The sequence below is a fragment of the Salmo salar genome, chromosome 14 (assembly GCF_965601325.2).
Source record: "Salmo salar chromosome 14, fSalSal1, whole genome shotgun sequence".
Lineage (NCBI taxonomy): Eukaryota > Metazoa > Chordata > Actinopteri > Salmoniformes > Salmonidae > Salmo > Salmo salar.
The window spans coordinates 25,836,720-25,852,588 of record NC_138304.1 but is presented as its reverse complement, the minus strand read 5'-3'; the positions used below and the strand labels follow the sequence as shown (position 1 = coordinate 25,852,588).

The 15,869-nt window shown below is 44.7% G+C and overlaps 1 protein-coding gene across 1 annotated transcript in view; it reads right to left on the bottom strand.

Moving 5' to 3' along the window:
• LOC106569086 (beta-1,4-galactosyltransferase 2) overlaps positions 1–15,869 on the bottom strand; it is a 140,952-nt gene that overhangs the window by 48,029 nt on the left and 77,054 nt on the right. The window contains exon 3 of the mRNA XM_014140075.3: positions 6,782–7,017. Coding sequence (XP_013995550.3) covers positions 6,782–7,017 — 236 coding nt within the window. The remainder of the gene's footprint in view (positions 1–6,781; positions 7,018–15,869) is intronic.

The window sequence follows — 15,869 nt, the reverse complement described above, 5'->3', positions numbered from 1 at the left end:
TCAAAATCAAATCAAATTTTATTGGTCACATACACATGGTTAGCAGATGTTAATGCGAGTGTAGCGAAATGCTTGTGCTTCTAGTTCCGACCATGCAGTAATATCTAACAAGTAATCTAACAATTTCACAACAACTACCTTATACACACAAGTGTAAAGGAATGAATAAGAATATGTACATATAAATATATGGATGAGCGATTGGCCGAACGGCATAGGCAAGATGCGGTAGATGCTATAAAGTACAGGATATACATATGAGATGAGTAATGTAGGGTATGTAAACATTATATAAAGTGGCATTGTTTAAAGTGACTAGTGATACATTTATTACAATAAATTTTTAATTATTAAGTGGCTAGAGATTTAAGTCAGTATATTGGCAGCAGCCACTCAATGTTAGTGATGGCTGTTTGATGGCCTTGAGATAGAAGCTGTTTTTCAGTCTCTCGGTCCCAGCTTTGATGCACTTGTACTGACCTCGCCTTCTGGATGATAGTGGGGTGAACAGGCAGTGGCTCGGGTGGTTGTTGTCCTTGATGATCTTTTTGGCCTTCCTGTGACATCGGGTGGTGTAGGTGTCCTGGAGGGCAGGCAGTTTGCCCCCGGTGATGCATTGTGCAGACCTCACTACCCTCTGGAGAGCCTTACGGTTGTGGGCGGAGCAGTCGCCGTACCAGGCGGTGATACAGCCCGACAGGATGCTCTCGATTGTGCATCTGTAAAAGTTTGTGAGTGTTTTTGGTGACAAGCCAAATTTCTTCAGCCTCCTGAGGTTGAAGAGGTGCTGTTGCGCCTTCTTCACCACGCTGTCTGTGTGGGTGGACCATTTCAGTTTGTCCGTCATGTGTATGCCGAGGAACTTAAAACTTTCCACCTTCTCCACTACTGTCCTGTCAATGGATAGGGGGGTGCTCCCTCTGTTGTTTCCTGAAGTCCACGATCATCTCCTTTGCTTTGTTGACGTTGAGTGTGAGGTTATTTTCCTGACACCACACTCCGAGGGCCCTCACCTCCTCCCTGTAGGCCGTCTTGTCGTTGTTGGTAATCAAGCCTACCACTGTAGTGTCATCTGCAAACTTGATGAATGAGTTGGAGGCGTGCATGGCCACGCAGTCATGGGTGAACAGGGAGTACAGGAGAGGGCTGAGAACGCACCCTTGTGGGGCTCCAGTGTTGAGGATCAGCGGGGTAGAGATGTTGTTTCCTACCCTCACCACCTGGGGGCGGCCCGTCAGGAAGTCCAGGATCCAGTTGCACAGGGCAGGGACGAGACCCAGGGTCTCGAGCTTAATGACGAGTTTGGAGGGTACTATGGTGTTAAATACTGAGCTGTAGTTGATGAACAGAATTCTTACATAGGTATTCCTCTTGTCCAGATGGGTTAGGGCAGTGTGCGATTGCGATTGCGTCTGTGGACCTATTGGGGCGGTAAGCAAATTGGAGTGGGTTTAGGGTGTCAGGTAGAGTGGAGGTGATATGATCCTTGAATAGTCTCTCAAAGCACTTCATGATGATGGAAGTGAGTGCTACGTGGTGATAGTCGTTTAGCTCAGTTAGCTTTCTTGGGAACAGGAACAATGGATAGAGACTAGAGACAAAATAATTGACACTTTTTGCAATAGATGGGTTAGTTGACAACGTCACAAAAACAATGTGCACGCTTCAATGGGTCAGAAGTCCATGTGTTGTTGCGATTCTGTGTGGCCAGATAGCTAGCGACAATGACAAGAAGCTTCCATATGAGGAAACGTAGTTGGTTTGTTTCAGTTAGTTTCATATTGTTCTTGATACCATGACTTGTTTAGAGATGTTTTGACTGATGCCACGTCTATGCTAATATGGCAAAAAATTCACTAGCTATCTAACCAACAACTGTAATGATGTATTTGCTCATTGTGCAAATGTATTTATGTTTTCAATAAACATTGGAGACCAAATATAATTTACATGTTGTCAACACTAAGCCAAACCTGTCTGTTTTGCTACATAGTTGCGCGCACATGGGTTTTGTTGCTAAATAACCTACCCGTCTATAAGGTTCCATTCTTTTGAAATGCTAAAAGTGTCAAGATCAATTCCATTATGATACTGATATGAAGTAGTCTGCCTCTGATGACCTCACCATCTCAGGGGGGAGAGATAACCATGTCCTGTGTTGATAATCACGAGGAGTTCAGCCTATAGCTTCAGTTTAGATAACATAGAGGGCAGCATACATAAAGCCCTCAGCAAATTCCAGTACTTGTAAATTGTAATGACTATGAATAATTTGCAAATCATGCAGGTAGTTAAAGCATACTTTGATTGTTCTAGCATGGGCACCATACTGTGTTTGTGGAAACTGGGATTTAAATGATATCATTCAAGTGGCTATGCATGTCTTCTGATACAAGTATTGAAATGAATCTCATACGATCTCTATCCAAGGCTCCAAGCAATCTCCATGTCACCACTAGGACAAGCAGCATCCTCTATGACTGCAGGCTTTAGTCTGTGTGACCAACACCCCCTCTCTAACACGCATGTCCCAGCCAGCCAGCTAGTGCTGATCACGGAAGCATCAGATGAGACAGCACAGAATCAATCACTCCACCGCTGCTTTGTAGATCAGCTGTCACACTCTGTTCTGTCACGCATGTCGGTGATACTTAAAGATTATGATGAAACGCTAATGATGATATCATTATGTTACGTCATATGGTATTGTTTCTAATCATCTAGTTGAAAATGGAATCTAACCTAACATATATTCTCCAGTGGACAGCATCTTCCTTTCCTCTTTTCAACAGCATGTTAACAGCACCGCCAGCAATATTAAGTGTTCCTTTTTTAGTCCCCCAATCTGGGCCTCCTTCCAGTGAACATGATGAGCATCATGGGGGCGACAGGCAAACGTTGGCATTGGTTCCTGGCAGGTGTTACAGCTCTGCAGCAGCTAGACTCAGACCCCACCAGAACCACGGACACCACGTCCAGCCGCCCACGCAGAACATACTGTTATAACAGTAGCTATGGCTGTCCAATGGCTGGCTGTCCTTAGTGTCCTTGGTAAGTTATGAATAAACTGCTGAGTCTCTATCTGAGATCAGATAGGAGTCCACTGGGTGAACAGGGAGGGTTATGTATCTGTCTGCCAGGCTTTCCCCCATTTGTTTTCCCACTGGTCATTTTAGGCTACATGTGATATGTGATGCCATGTCATGTGACGCCATGATGCCATGATGTGATGCCTAAGCTCATTGCACAGTAATGGGGTTGAAGCTCTTTGCTGCACCACCTGTGTCTGTGCATCTCCTGGAAGAGTTCACATGTTCAGAATCAGATTAGGAGCAGAGGAGAGTAGACCCTCTCTTCTACTGAGTGACAGAGCTGGTATTGAATAAGCACTAAGGCTGCTGGCCCGGGGTGTGGCAGCTGGAGAAGATATCTGTCTGTCTCTGGTGAATTTCCCTCAAACAACTGTTTTGACTCATAGGACATGGCAGAAATGATCTGCAAGCATGATAAACTGGGAAATTATCCTGTTTTCCTCCCAACTGCTCTGCTTTCTCCCCACCGCTCTGAGTAAAAGGCTCCGACTTACAATCATTTAACACTCTGGTGCGCGTGATGGATAAAGTGTCCTCCTACGAGAGAGGAGGATAAGATAGTTGAAATGGCAGCAGCAGAACGGTGTGGATGCGATTAGTGAGTCAAAATCCCTTGTATCCTTGGTCTCTGGTTGCCTTATGATTGTCAAGGCTTCTCTCCCTCCTCTGGTTGCGTTGTTGTGGGAGGGAGTAGATCCCAGTGCAGCCATGGTGTGAAGCCCCTATTATAGTAACAATTATAGAGCAGCACTCACTATCTGACTGAGCCATACGTAGAGAGTTAACCTAGGAAATAAAACTGCCATGATGTGTACAGTGGTTCCTCGTTTAAAAGTTGCGCCATACTACATATAGTGTGCGGTATGCTGTTTGGTACGCGTCGGCGAGTTGCGGTGCTTGCCGTTAATGCTCATTTGAAGCACTAGAGGCATTTTTGAGCACATCTACTTCATCTAGATTTTTCGTCATTATTTTATTAACAAAAACACAAAGATGTTGATGAAAAAATACTGTATATGCTTCTTTCTATTGGCTATACAGTTAATAAATCATGACTTATCGTAAGGTTGTTTTGATTATTATGTGGAGTATAATAACTTGACATATTTCTAGGGGGTTGATGCATTTTATTTAGGGCAAATCAGGTCTGTGATATTCAGTTAGATATTTAAAATTTTAGTATTGTGTCAGGTGAACGTACTATAGTGTACCAATTATTATAGGCCATCAGTATTTACAGTATTCTCGCACCTTGCTAGTGCATTGTGAACCGCTATTAGACTATCCTTTTGTAAATGAATGGAGTGGTGAATGTTTCTGTCCGAGTCTCTCTCCTCTTGCACTATAGAGTCCTGCATCGGGCAAGAAAATCAGCTGGCGGGTGGTGCCAGAGTTGAGAGAGAACATGGGTAAATACAATGGCGCAATTACACTTGATTTTCGAAAAACAAGACACTTCTTCCTTTACAGCCCTACATTGTTTTAGCTGTATTTGTTGGCTAATTGAGGCTTTCATTCAAGTGGTGAATGGAATATTTTTGCAAATTAAATAAAATGTAGGATTTTTGCAGCCTATATATGATTCTGGGGATTGTTTATTTAAGTTTCAATTAAACAATTGTATTATCAAAACAATACTGATTGTAAACATCTTGTTTTGTTATGTCGGCTATAGGCTTTCATTGGGTTATTATAGAAGACTCTTTTAAAGAGATTTGAGTTGTAACCAACATAATAACCAATCACGACGAGACATCGCCAGCTGTGAACTCTACAGCATGATTCAGACAACCAAGGTGAATGTGACTGTACATCAAATGTTCCAATGGTAAAACATTGGAGAACTATTATTTCACCTGCCACCATAACTTTACCTACTCTTAATTCTTGCCTTATATGTTGGCATGCATAACGTTATTTAACCAATTCTGATATTTTGAATGTTGTGATAGGTATTGCACTGAATCATACAGTACTATGCCGATTGAAAGCAGAATTTTGATAATACTACCGTTATATCAACACACTCGTTACTCCCATTCAAAATCACTTTCGCATGCGCTCCAAAGGAATAACTTGAAATAACATGATATAGGTTAATGAAATAATCAAAAGACATTTTTTTATTACTTCTTAGCATAGTGGTTATAAGTATTGTAGTACATGGTACACAGACAGTATTTCATAGCTCTCTCAGGCTCAATACTGAGCTTAGTCACAATGGTAATTATGTTGCACAAAAACAAAGTCAGATATATCACAAAACACTAATTTGGAGGGACAGGTCGTTTTAGGCTTTATTTCAAAAACACATCAAGTCACAAACCAGAGACGCAACTACACTCTTAGAAAAAAGAGTTCCAGAAGGGTTCTTCGGCTGTCCCCATAGTAGAACCCTTTTTGGTTGCAGGTAGAACCCTTTTTGGTTCCATGTAGAAACCTCTGTAGAAAGGGTTCTACATGGAACCCAAAAGTGTTTTACCTGCAACCAAAAATGGTTCTTCAAATGGTTCTCCTATGGGGACAGCCGAAGAACCTTCTAGGTAGCACGTTTTATTTAAGAGTGTACCAATAAATGAGTCTACAAAAATGTAATCAACAGAAAATAAAAAAAGAATCAAAGCTTTTCCCTGCAGCTGGTGGTTGGTGTCTTGGTGTGTCAATCCTCTGGGAGTGAGGGACTTTACTTTGTCACTGTTGCTAATGGAAATTAACTCTATATGAAACGGATTACATTATATTTAATATACATATGCTGCTTGGATAATGTTATGTGCTTCCAGCATCTGACAGCTCAAATGGTGATCTGCAAATTCCACTTATTAGGCTAGATAAGAATTCCCACAATGCCTAAAACTAGTCCAAAACCAAACAGGCAGGTCACCCTTAATTATGGGTCAACAAACAAAAGACTGTGAAAAGAACTCTGTTCTGCTCATCATCCAAACATTTGCATAGCCTAAATAATAGCCTTGCTTTTCACAGTACAATAGCTACAGCTACAGCTACAGTAGCTGTTCAGGGAGAATAGACCGGATGGAAATGAAAGGGGATTGCATGCACGCACGCACATACTCTTCTTTTCTGCTTCTCTGTTCCCAGTGCAGAAGAAGAACCAGCGCAGCATTAATGATAGAGAAGATGAGGCCTCTGACATGGATAATAACGGAGATATGAGAGCCTGGGACATAAATCAAGAGACACGTTGGGCTGAACTGAGCAGGTGGAACCAAAACGCCTGTTCCACAGAGGGAGTGACTAGGGTGCTGCACCCACTGGAAGGATTGACGGAGGACATCAGAGCACATTACCCAGCATCCTCCCCTGAATGGTGGAATTGTACGAAACTTCTATTGTCTCATGGTGAACAGGGGTGGACATGGAGGGGCTGGGGCACTTGAAGTTGAACGATCCTGCCCCTACATGAATAAGAAGCTCCTTTGACCTTTCTTGAAGTGTTTTGGGAATGGAATGTGTCACTCAGTGGACGGACAAGGATGAAACAGCAGCGTGCATTGGATTATTCATCTCGTACTGGAAAAGGTAGTGAGGCACAGCATTATAATTCCATAATATCTATGGTTCAATGGCCCACTTTGTTGTGTGGCTAATATCTATTGATAGTTAAAGTTACAGTAGGTCCAGGGTAGAAGAAGCGGATCCTAAATCAGTTGATCCTAAACACTGACCTGGGTTATGATATAGATGCCGTAGTCGATCTTCTGCCGTCGTAGGATGGGATGTAGGTAGTGCAGCCAGTACTTGAGGTGGTTGTCTCTGTGTCTGAACGGGATAATGATAGCCACCTTCTGTTTGGCGCGGCAGTCCGGTGGGGTGTACTTGCCCCCCTCCGTCACGTTGGGGTTCTCCTTCTGCACCCGTTCCATCGTCATCTGGGAGGCAAACTCGATGAGGAGGCGGCCCACTGGAGAAAGAAAGAGGGGATGCATTGTCGACATCAAAGTCAACTGGAATGTGCAAATACAGGTAAATGCCTGTGGGAACGCAATGTTTACAGAATTCATGAGAAGGTTGCTTCTGAAAAGCAGTAGTACCAATAGCTTTGAAATAAAAACACCTAAGACTTAACCTTCAAGTATTCTCTCACTGGAGATGAAAATACATGGAAAGCAATTACGGAGCTGCAATGCCCATCTAGAGCCACAACAACAAACACTAAACTCTAGTCTTAGCATTCTAATGATCAGTCTACTCTACAACAAACCATTCCTTTGTCTCTGGCCACCAAAGGGAGTGCTGCCTACCACAACTCCACCATATCATGAGGTAATCCACTTATAATTGATGTACAGGTAACTGCCCAAATAATGGAAACACTTGAGTAAATGAGGGATACAAAGTATATTGAAAGCAGGTGCTTCAACACAGATGTGGTTCCTGAGTTAAGGAAGATACATCCCATCATGATTAGGGTCATGACAGCCTTGGTTTCTCAAATGATTGCCTCGCCTGGTTTACCAACTACTTCTCTGATAGAGTTCAGTGTGTCAAATCGGAGGGCCTGTTGTCCGGACCTCTGGCAGTCTCTATGGGGGTGCCACAGGGTTCAATTCTCAGACCGACTCTCTTCTCTGTATACATCAATGATGTTGCTCTTGCTGCTGGTGATTCTCTGATCCACCTCTACGCAGACGACACCATTCTGTATACTTCTGACCCCTCTTCGGACACTGTGTTAACTAACCTCCAGACGAGCTTCAATGCCGTACAACTCTCCTTCCGTGGCCTCCAACTGCTCTTAAATGCAAGTAAAACTAAATGCATGCTATTCAATCGATCACTGCCCGCACCTGCCCGTCCGTCCAGCATCACTACTCTGGACGGCTCTGACTTAGAATACGTGGACAACTACAAATACCTAGGTGTCTGGTTAGACTGTAAACTCTCCTTCCAGACTCATATTAAGCATCCCCAATCCAAAATTAAATCTAGAATCGGCTTCCTATATCGCAACAAAGCATCCTTCACTCATGCTGCCAAACATACCCTCGTAAAGCTGACCATCCTACCAATCCTCGACTTCGGCAATGTCATCTATAAAATAACCTCCAACACTCTACTCAACAAATTGGATGCAGTCTATCACAGTGCCATCCGTTTTGTCACCAAAGCCCCATACACAACCCACCACTGCGACCTGTACGCTCTCGTTGGTTGGCCCTCGCTTCATATTTGTCGCCAAACCCACTGGCTACAGGTTATCTACAAGTCTCTGCTAGGTAAAGCCCCGCCTTATCTCAGCTCACTGGTCACCATAGCAGCACCCACTCGTAGCACGCGCTCCAGCAGGTATATCTCACTGGTCACCCCCAAAGCCAATTCCTCCTTTGGTCGCCTTTCCTTGCAGTTCTCTGCTGCCAATGACTGGAACGAACTGCAAAAATCACTGAAGCATGAGACTCATATCTCCCTCACTAGCTTTAAGCACCAGCTGTCAGAGCAGCTCACAGATCACTGCACCTGTACATAGCCCATCTGTAAACAGCCCATCTATCTACCTCATTCCCATACTGTATTTATTTATTTATCTTGCTTCTTTGCACCCCAGTATCTATACTTGCACATTCATCTTCTGCACATCCACCATTCCAGTGTTTAATTGCTATATTGTAATTACTTTGCCACCATGGCCTATTTATTACCTTAACTCCCTTATCGTACATCATTTGCACTCACTGTATATAGACTTTTTTTCCTTCTTTTTTTCTACTGTATTATTGACTGTATGTTTGTTTTACTCCATGTGTAACTCTGTGTTGTTGTATGTGTCAAATTGCTATGCTTTATCTTGGCCAGGTCACAGTTGCAAATGAGAACTTGTTCTCAACTAGCCTACCTGGTTAAATAAAGGTTAAATAAAAAAATAAAAAAATAAAAATGTATCAAAATGCTGGGCAGGCCATTATTTTGGCTACCATGGCTATGCCCCCATAGGATGACAATGCCCCCATCCACAGCACACGAGTGGTCACTGAATGGTTTGATGAGCATGAAAATGATGTATTGGAGATTCTGGAGGGGTGCTTGAGACAGTGTTTTCCACCACCATCAACAAAACACCAAATTATGGAATTTATTGTGGAGGAACGGTGTCGCATCCCTCCAATAGAGTTCCAGACACTTGTAGAATCTATGCCAAGTTCCATTGAAGCTGTTCTGGCTCGTGGCGGCCCAACGCCCTATTAAGACACTTTAAGTTGGTGTTTCCTTTATTTTGCCAGTTACCTGTATGTACTACGCGCTGAAAAGCATGATGCATTTGTTGAGAGCGTGAACAAACCTAACGGAATGTGGCTCATCTAGACAGACACTCCATATTATCTGAGTCATCGACAACGCAGGGTGAGTCAGATACCAAACTGTATCATTCTAGAGTATAGCCTGTTATGCCTGAATCCACTGCCAAACATACAAGCTGTGTCTCAAATGGCACCCTGTCCCCTATATAGTGCACTACTCCATAGGCCTCTGGCCAAAAGTAGTGCACTACATAGGGAATAGGATGCAATTTCTGGACACATAACCACAACAAGCCCTCATCCCAGGTATGCTCCCTCTCCCTCCTCATATTTCCCACTAGGTGCCCTCCCTTCATCTACCCGTCAGTGTTACAGAACGATTCATTAATGTGAATAGTGGACATAGCAGGAGAGGAGCTGAACCTCACTAATGGGATGATAATTGGAACACACACACGGTGCACACACACACACACGGAGCACTCTCTCCCTCTCTGCTAGCGAGGAGACTATTAAAAATAGGCATAAACAAAAACTAAGCGGAAACACAGAGAGCAACACATCATCATCCTGCAACACTGAGCAACGGGTCTGTTTTTATTGGCCGTGTTAGTTGTTGAGTTATTGGTGATGGTGATGTCCCCACTGTTATCATCAACAGCATCGGTATTAGTGTAACATCACCGGTATCCTCTATGTAAATGCTTGGTTAGATTCTATTGTAACCATACATAACCAGCATACAGTATAAACCACAACAATACTGTAAGTGACAAAAATATCAATTATTGTTGAGTCACACCCCGCTACCATGCATTACATAGAGCACAAGGAACAGATCAAATGAATAATACAGTACAAGCTTAAAGAGGCCTCCACATCACCAGTGAATGGAAGCACTTGGACATTGGGATTTGCAATGATACTTGCTAATTATGTGATTACAAAAAGTTGTAAATTATAATCACAGTATATGATTCTGCTATCTGGGACATGGTCCAATCTTTGGAAGATCACTTGGTCTCAGAATAATATGGAAGTAGTAAGGGCACAAACTAGCATCAACATTGACCCAAAGCTGGTAGCATGCAGGCTATAGTTAGCCACAAACCACTATACAGTAGCCAATATAGCCACATTTGATGAGGATGCAGGCTGTGCACAAATTGGACTTTGTAATTGGAAAGAAACGAGGTCAAGATTGTTTACAGGAGTTGAATGCGTGGCATCTATTTGCAGCAGTAGTCCTTTGCTGTTTCCTCCTCTCTAGCCTGTATTATTAAAATAACAAAATCTGCAGCCCCTGGGTCAGTTTGTGGGAAGCATATTTGGCTGTAATTGAGTTTTCTGCCTGGCCTTAGGATAATACACATTTAATGAAGAAAGGTCTCATGTTCTCTGGCCATGCTCATTTCTCTTTCTTTCTCTATCTCCATTTACATCCATAGTTCTGTAGTCTCCATGACAATATACACATTTAGATGTTTGAATGTCATTACTCCTCTTTGACGATCCCACTAACAGTGCCCCCTCAGATCAGTTCCGTACACCCCACCCTGTAATTGCCTATTCTTCAGACAGAGAGCAGAGCAGCAGCAGAGAGAGAAAAGAGTGCTTGTGTCCACTTTTTATAAGATGCAAAAGGCCAGCCACCTAATTACCAGCCCTCTCGGCCTTTCCCTAAATTCACCACACCACCGCTGTTCTCTGCTGTTCTCCCCACTGTGTCCCCATTCATTCTCTATCTCTCCAACCGACGGCCCCTTTTGAAGAGATCCCACTACAAAGGCAGATTGGGATCCAGCGACTTTTAATTAGCTGCTTAATGTGAGAAAAAAGGCATGCTGTCAAAGAGGCCGCTGGCTGCTGCTGGAAAGGAGCCTCCTGCTCCTCAGCTTGTGTGTGTGTGTGTGTGTGTGTGTGTGTGTGTGTGTGTTGTATTAGGGGCTGCCAGGGCAGTGTTAGTAAGCATTTTATTTTCCTCTGTGTGTGCTGCTGGGGGTAAATCTAATGCAGTGAAGTGAAGACTCTATAGCTACAGTAGATAAGGGTTTGGAGTGAATGTAACCTTCAGGCTGGTAAATCCCTATTCCAGACTACAGTTACAGTAAATTGATGTGACTGAAACCTGCATGCTGGTAAATCTCTGTACAGGCTTCGATACAGTTACATTACAGTAGATTGATAGGGTGTGAAGTGACTGTAACCTGCAGCCTGGTACATCTTTATACAGGCTCTATACATCTCTGTCTATACAGTTACTGTATATATGGGTTTAGAGTGAGTACAGCATGTTATATATCTATACAGGCTCTATCTATACATATAGTGTAGATATGAGTTTAGAGTGAATACAACCTGTTATATCTCTATATGTCTCTATCTATACAATTACTGTAGATAATGGTTGAGAGTGAGTACAGCCTGGTATACTATACAGGCTCTATAAGGCTCTATCTATACAGTTACTGTAGATATGGGTTTAGAGTGAGTACAGCCTGATATATCTCTATACAGGCTCTAAAGGCTCTATCTATACAATTACTGTAGATATGGGTTTAGAGTGAGCACAGCCTGGTATACTATACAGGCTCTATAAGGCTCTATCTATACAGTTACTGTAGATATGGGTTTAGAGTGAGTACAGCCTGATATATCTCTATACAGGCTCTATCTATACAGTTACTGTAGATATGGGTTTAGAGTGAGCACAGTCTGATATAGCCCTATACAGGCTCTAAAGGCTCTATCTATACAGTTACTGTAGATAGGGATTTAGAGTGAGCACAGCCTGGTATAGCTCTATAAGGCTCTATCTATATAGTTACTTTAGATAAGGATTTAGAGTAAGTACAGGCTGGTATAGCTCTATAAGGCTCTATCTATATAGTTACTTTCGATAAGGATTTAGAGTAAGTACAGGCTGGTATAGCCTCTATCTCTACAAATACTGTACATTTTACATTTTAGTCATTTAGCAGACGCTCTTATCCAGAGCGACTTACAGTAGTGAATACATACATTTCATGCATTTTATTTTTTTGTTCTGGCCCCCCGTGGGAATCGAACCCACAACCCTGGCGTTGCACACACCATGCTCTACCAACTGAGCCACAGGGATGGCTGTAGATATGGGTTAAGAGTGAGTACAGCCAGTTATATCTCTAAACAGGGTCTATCTACACAGTTACTGTAGATATGGGTTCAGTGTGAGTACAGTCTGGTATATCTCTATACAGATACTGTAGATATGGGTTCAGAGTGAGTACAGCCTGGTATAGCTCTATACAGATACTGTAGATATGGGTTCAGAGTGAGTACAGCCTGGTATAGCTCTATACAGATACTGTAGATATGGGATGAGAGTTAGTACAGCCCGGTATAGCTCTATACAGGCTCTATAAGGCTCTATCTATACAATTACTGTAGATATGGGTTCAGTGTGAGTACAGTCTGGTATATCTCTATACAGATACTGTAGATATGGGTTCAGAGTGAGTACAGCCCGGTATAGCTCTATATGGACTCTTTCTACACAGATATTGTAGATATGAGTTGAGAGTGAGTACAGTCTAGCATAGCTCTATACAGATACTGTAGATATGGGTTGAGTGTGAGTACAGTCTAGCATAGCTCTATACAGATACTGTAGATATGGGTTGAGAGTGAGTACAGTCTAGCATAGCTCTATACAGATACTGTAGATATGGGTTGAGAGTGAGTACAGTCTAGCATAGCTCTATACAGATACTGTAGATATGGGTTGAGAGTGAGTACAGTCTAGCATAGCTCTATACAGATACTGTAGATATGGGTTGAGAGTGAGTACAGTCTAGCATAGCTCTATACAGATACTGTAGATATGAGTTGAGAGTGAGTACAGTCTAGCATAGCTCTATACAGATACTGTAGATATGGGTTCAGAGTGAGTACAGCCTGGTATAGCTCTATACAGATACTGTAGATATGGGTTGAGAGTGAGTACAGTCTAGCATAGCTCTATACAGATACTGTAGATATGGGTTGAGAGTGAGTACAGTCTAGCATAGCTCTATACAGATACTGTAGATATGAGTTGAGAGTGAGTACAGTCTAGCATAGCTCTATAGAGATACTGTAGATATGGGTTGAGAGGGAGTACAGTCTAGCATAGCTCTATACAGATACTATAGATATGAGTTGAGAGTGAGTACAGTCTAGCATAGCTCTATACAGATACTGTAGATATGGGTTGAGAGTGAGTACAGCGGGTGCCAGTGCGCTGCTCCTCCTGTGGTGCAGAGTACAGACTGCATCTCCTGAAAGCCAGCCAGGCAATAAGCACCAGCACCACCATGACTGTTCTGTTGTTAAGGCTCTAAGAGTGGGCTGATAGATTCCCAGCAGATCTGGATGGAGGGAGCAGCAGATAAATGTATCCTCTCCGGCCACCTGGGGAAAAGCCATTCGACCCCAGTGAAATAGATATCATGACATCAACCCAGGCCTTTGTTTCCTTGTGCTCTCTATGGTTGCATTAGTATCAGCAGAATTTAGGCAACAGTGTGAAAGTGTTCAGTACTGTATTGTACTGTGATGTGTTGTACTGTATTGTTTTGCACTATATTGTACTATACTGTAAAGTGGTGTACTTAACTGCACTGTAAGGTAATGTATTGTACTGTACCTGCCCTCTCCCTGTGCCCACAGCTCTTTCCCCCTCCCTGTGCCGTTCCGTGCTGGGGCTTGTGGGGGTCTGTTAGCCAGGAGCCATGCTGTTATATAACACCCACACAAATAATGCAGTGTGAGAGACAACACGCTGCGTGAGCAGAGGGAGACAAATCCTGCCTGAACACTACTGTGCTGCTGCTGAGAGCATGGCTCCTACCACTACTACTGTATCAGGGAAAGGTGCTGTGGCTGGGGCTGGGGAGAGGGACAAGGACAAGGAAAGGTGCTGTAGCTGGGGCTGGGGGTGGGGAGAGGGACAAGGACAGGGAAAGGTGCTGTGGCTGGGGCTGGGGAGAGGGACAAGGACAAGGAAAGGTGCTGTGGCTGGGGCTGGGGAGAGGGACAAGGACAAGGAAAGGTGCTGTAGCTGGGGCTGGGGGTGGGGAGAGGGACAAGGACAGGGAAAGGTCCTGTGGCTGGGGCTGGGGAGAGGGACAAGGACAAGGAAAGGTGCTGTGGCTGGGGCTGGGGAGAGGGACAAGGACAAGGAAAGGTGCTGTGGCTGGGGCTGGGGCTGGGGAGAGGGACAAGGACAAGGAAAGGTGCTGTAGCTGGGGCTGGGGAGAGGGACAAGGACAGGGAAAGGTGCTGTGGCTGGGGCTGGGGAGAGGGACAAGGACAAGGAAAGGTGCTGGGGCTGGGGCTGGGGAGAGGGACAAGGACAGGGAAAGGTGCTGTACCTGGGGCTGGGGAGAGAGACAAGGACAAGGAAAGGTGCTGTGGCTGGGGCTGGGGAGAGGGACAAGGACAAGGAAAGGTGCTGTGGCTGGGGCTGGGGAGAGGGACAAGGACAAGGACAAGGAAAGGTGCTGTGGCTGTGGCTGGGGCTGGGGAGAGGGAGAAGGACAAGGAAAAGTGCTGTAGCTGGGGCTGGGGAGAGAGACAAGGACAAGGAAAGGTGCTGTGGCTGGGGCTGGGGAGAGGGACAAGGACAAGGAAAGGTGCTGTAGCTGGGGCTGGGGGTGGGGAGAGGGACAAGGACAGGGAAAGGTGCTGTGGCTGGGGCTGGGGAGAGGGAGAAGGACAAGGAAAAGTGCTGTGGCTGGGGATGGGGAGAGGGACAAGGACAAGGAAAGGTGCTGTGGCTGGGGCTGGGGAGAGGGACAAGGACAAGGAAAGGTGCTGTGGCTGGGGCTGGGGAGAGGGACAAGGACAAGGAAAGGTGCTGTAGCTGGGGCTGGGGCTGGGGAGAGGGACAAGGAAAGGTGCTGGGGATGGGGAGAGGGACAGGGACAGGGAAAGGTTCTGTGGCTGGGAAAAGGGACAAGGACAGGGAAAGGTGCTGTAGCTGGGGCTGGGGAGAGGGACAAGGACAGGGAAAGGTGCTGTAGCTGGGGCTGGGGAGAGGGACAAGGACAAGGAAAGGTGCTGTAGCTGGGGCTGGGGAGAGGGACAAGGACAGGGAAAGGTGCTGTAGCTGGGAAAAGGGACAAGGACAGGGAAAGGTGCTGTAGCTGGGGCTGGGGAGAGGGACAAGGACAGGGAAAGAGGCTGGAGCAGGGACTGGGGAGAGGCCCTGGGACGGGTGAAGGAGAGGGGCAGGGACAGTGACAGGGACAAGGGAGGGGCAGGGATAGAGAAAGGGACAGAGATAGGGGATGCTGGAAGCTGTTCTTTCTTTCTCTCTCTCTGTCTCAAGGAGATTAGTAGTATCTGAAAATCTCCTTTACCCAGATCAAGATACAAGCAGGACAATCCAATCCTCCCTCCACATATTTGGCACCCAGGGTGTTGTAGAAACCCAAATGGGGCCAGGAGACCCAATCCCTTCATCTTTCTCCAAATACAAATTAGATTTTTGTGC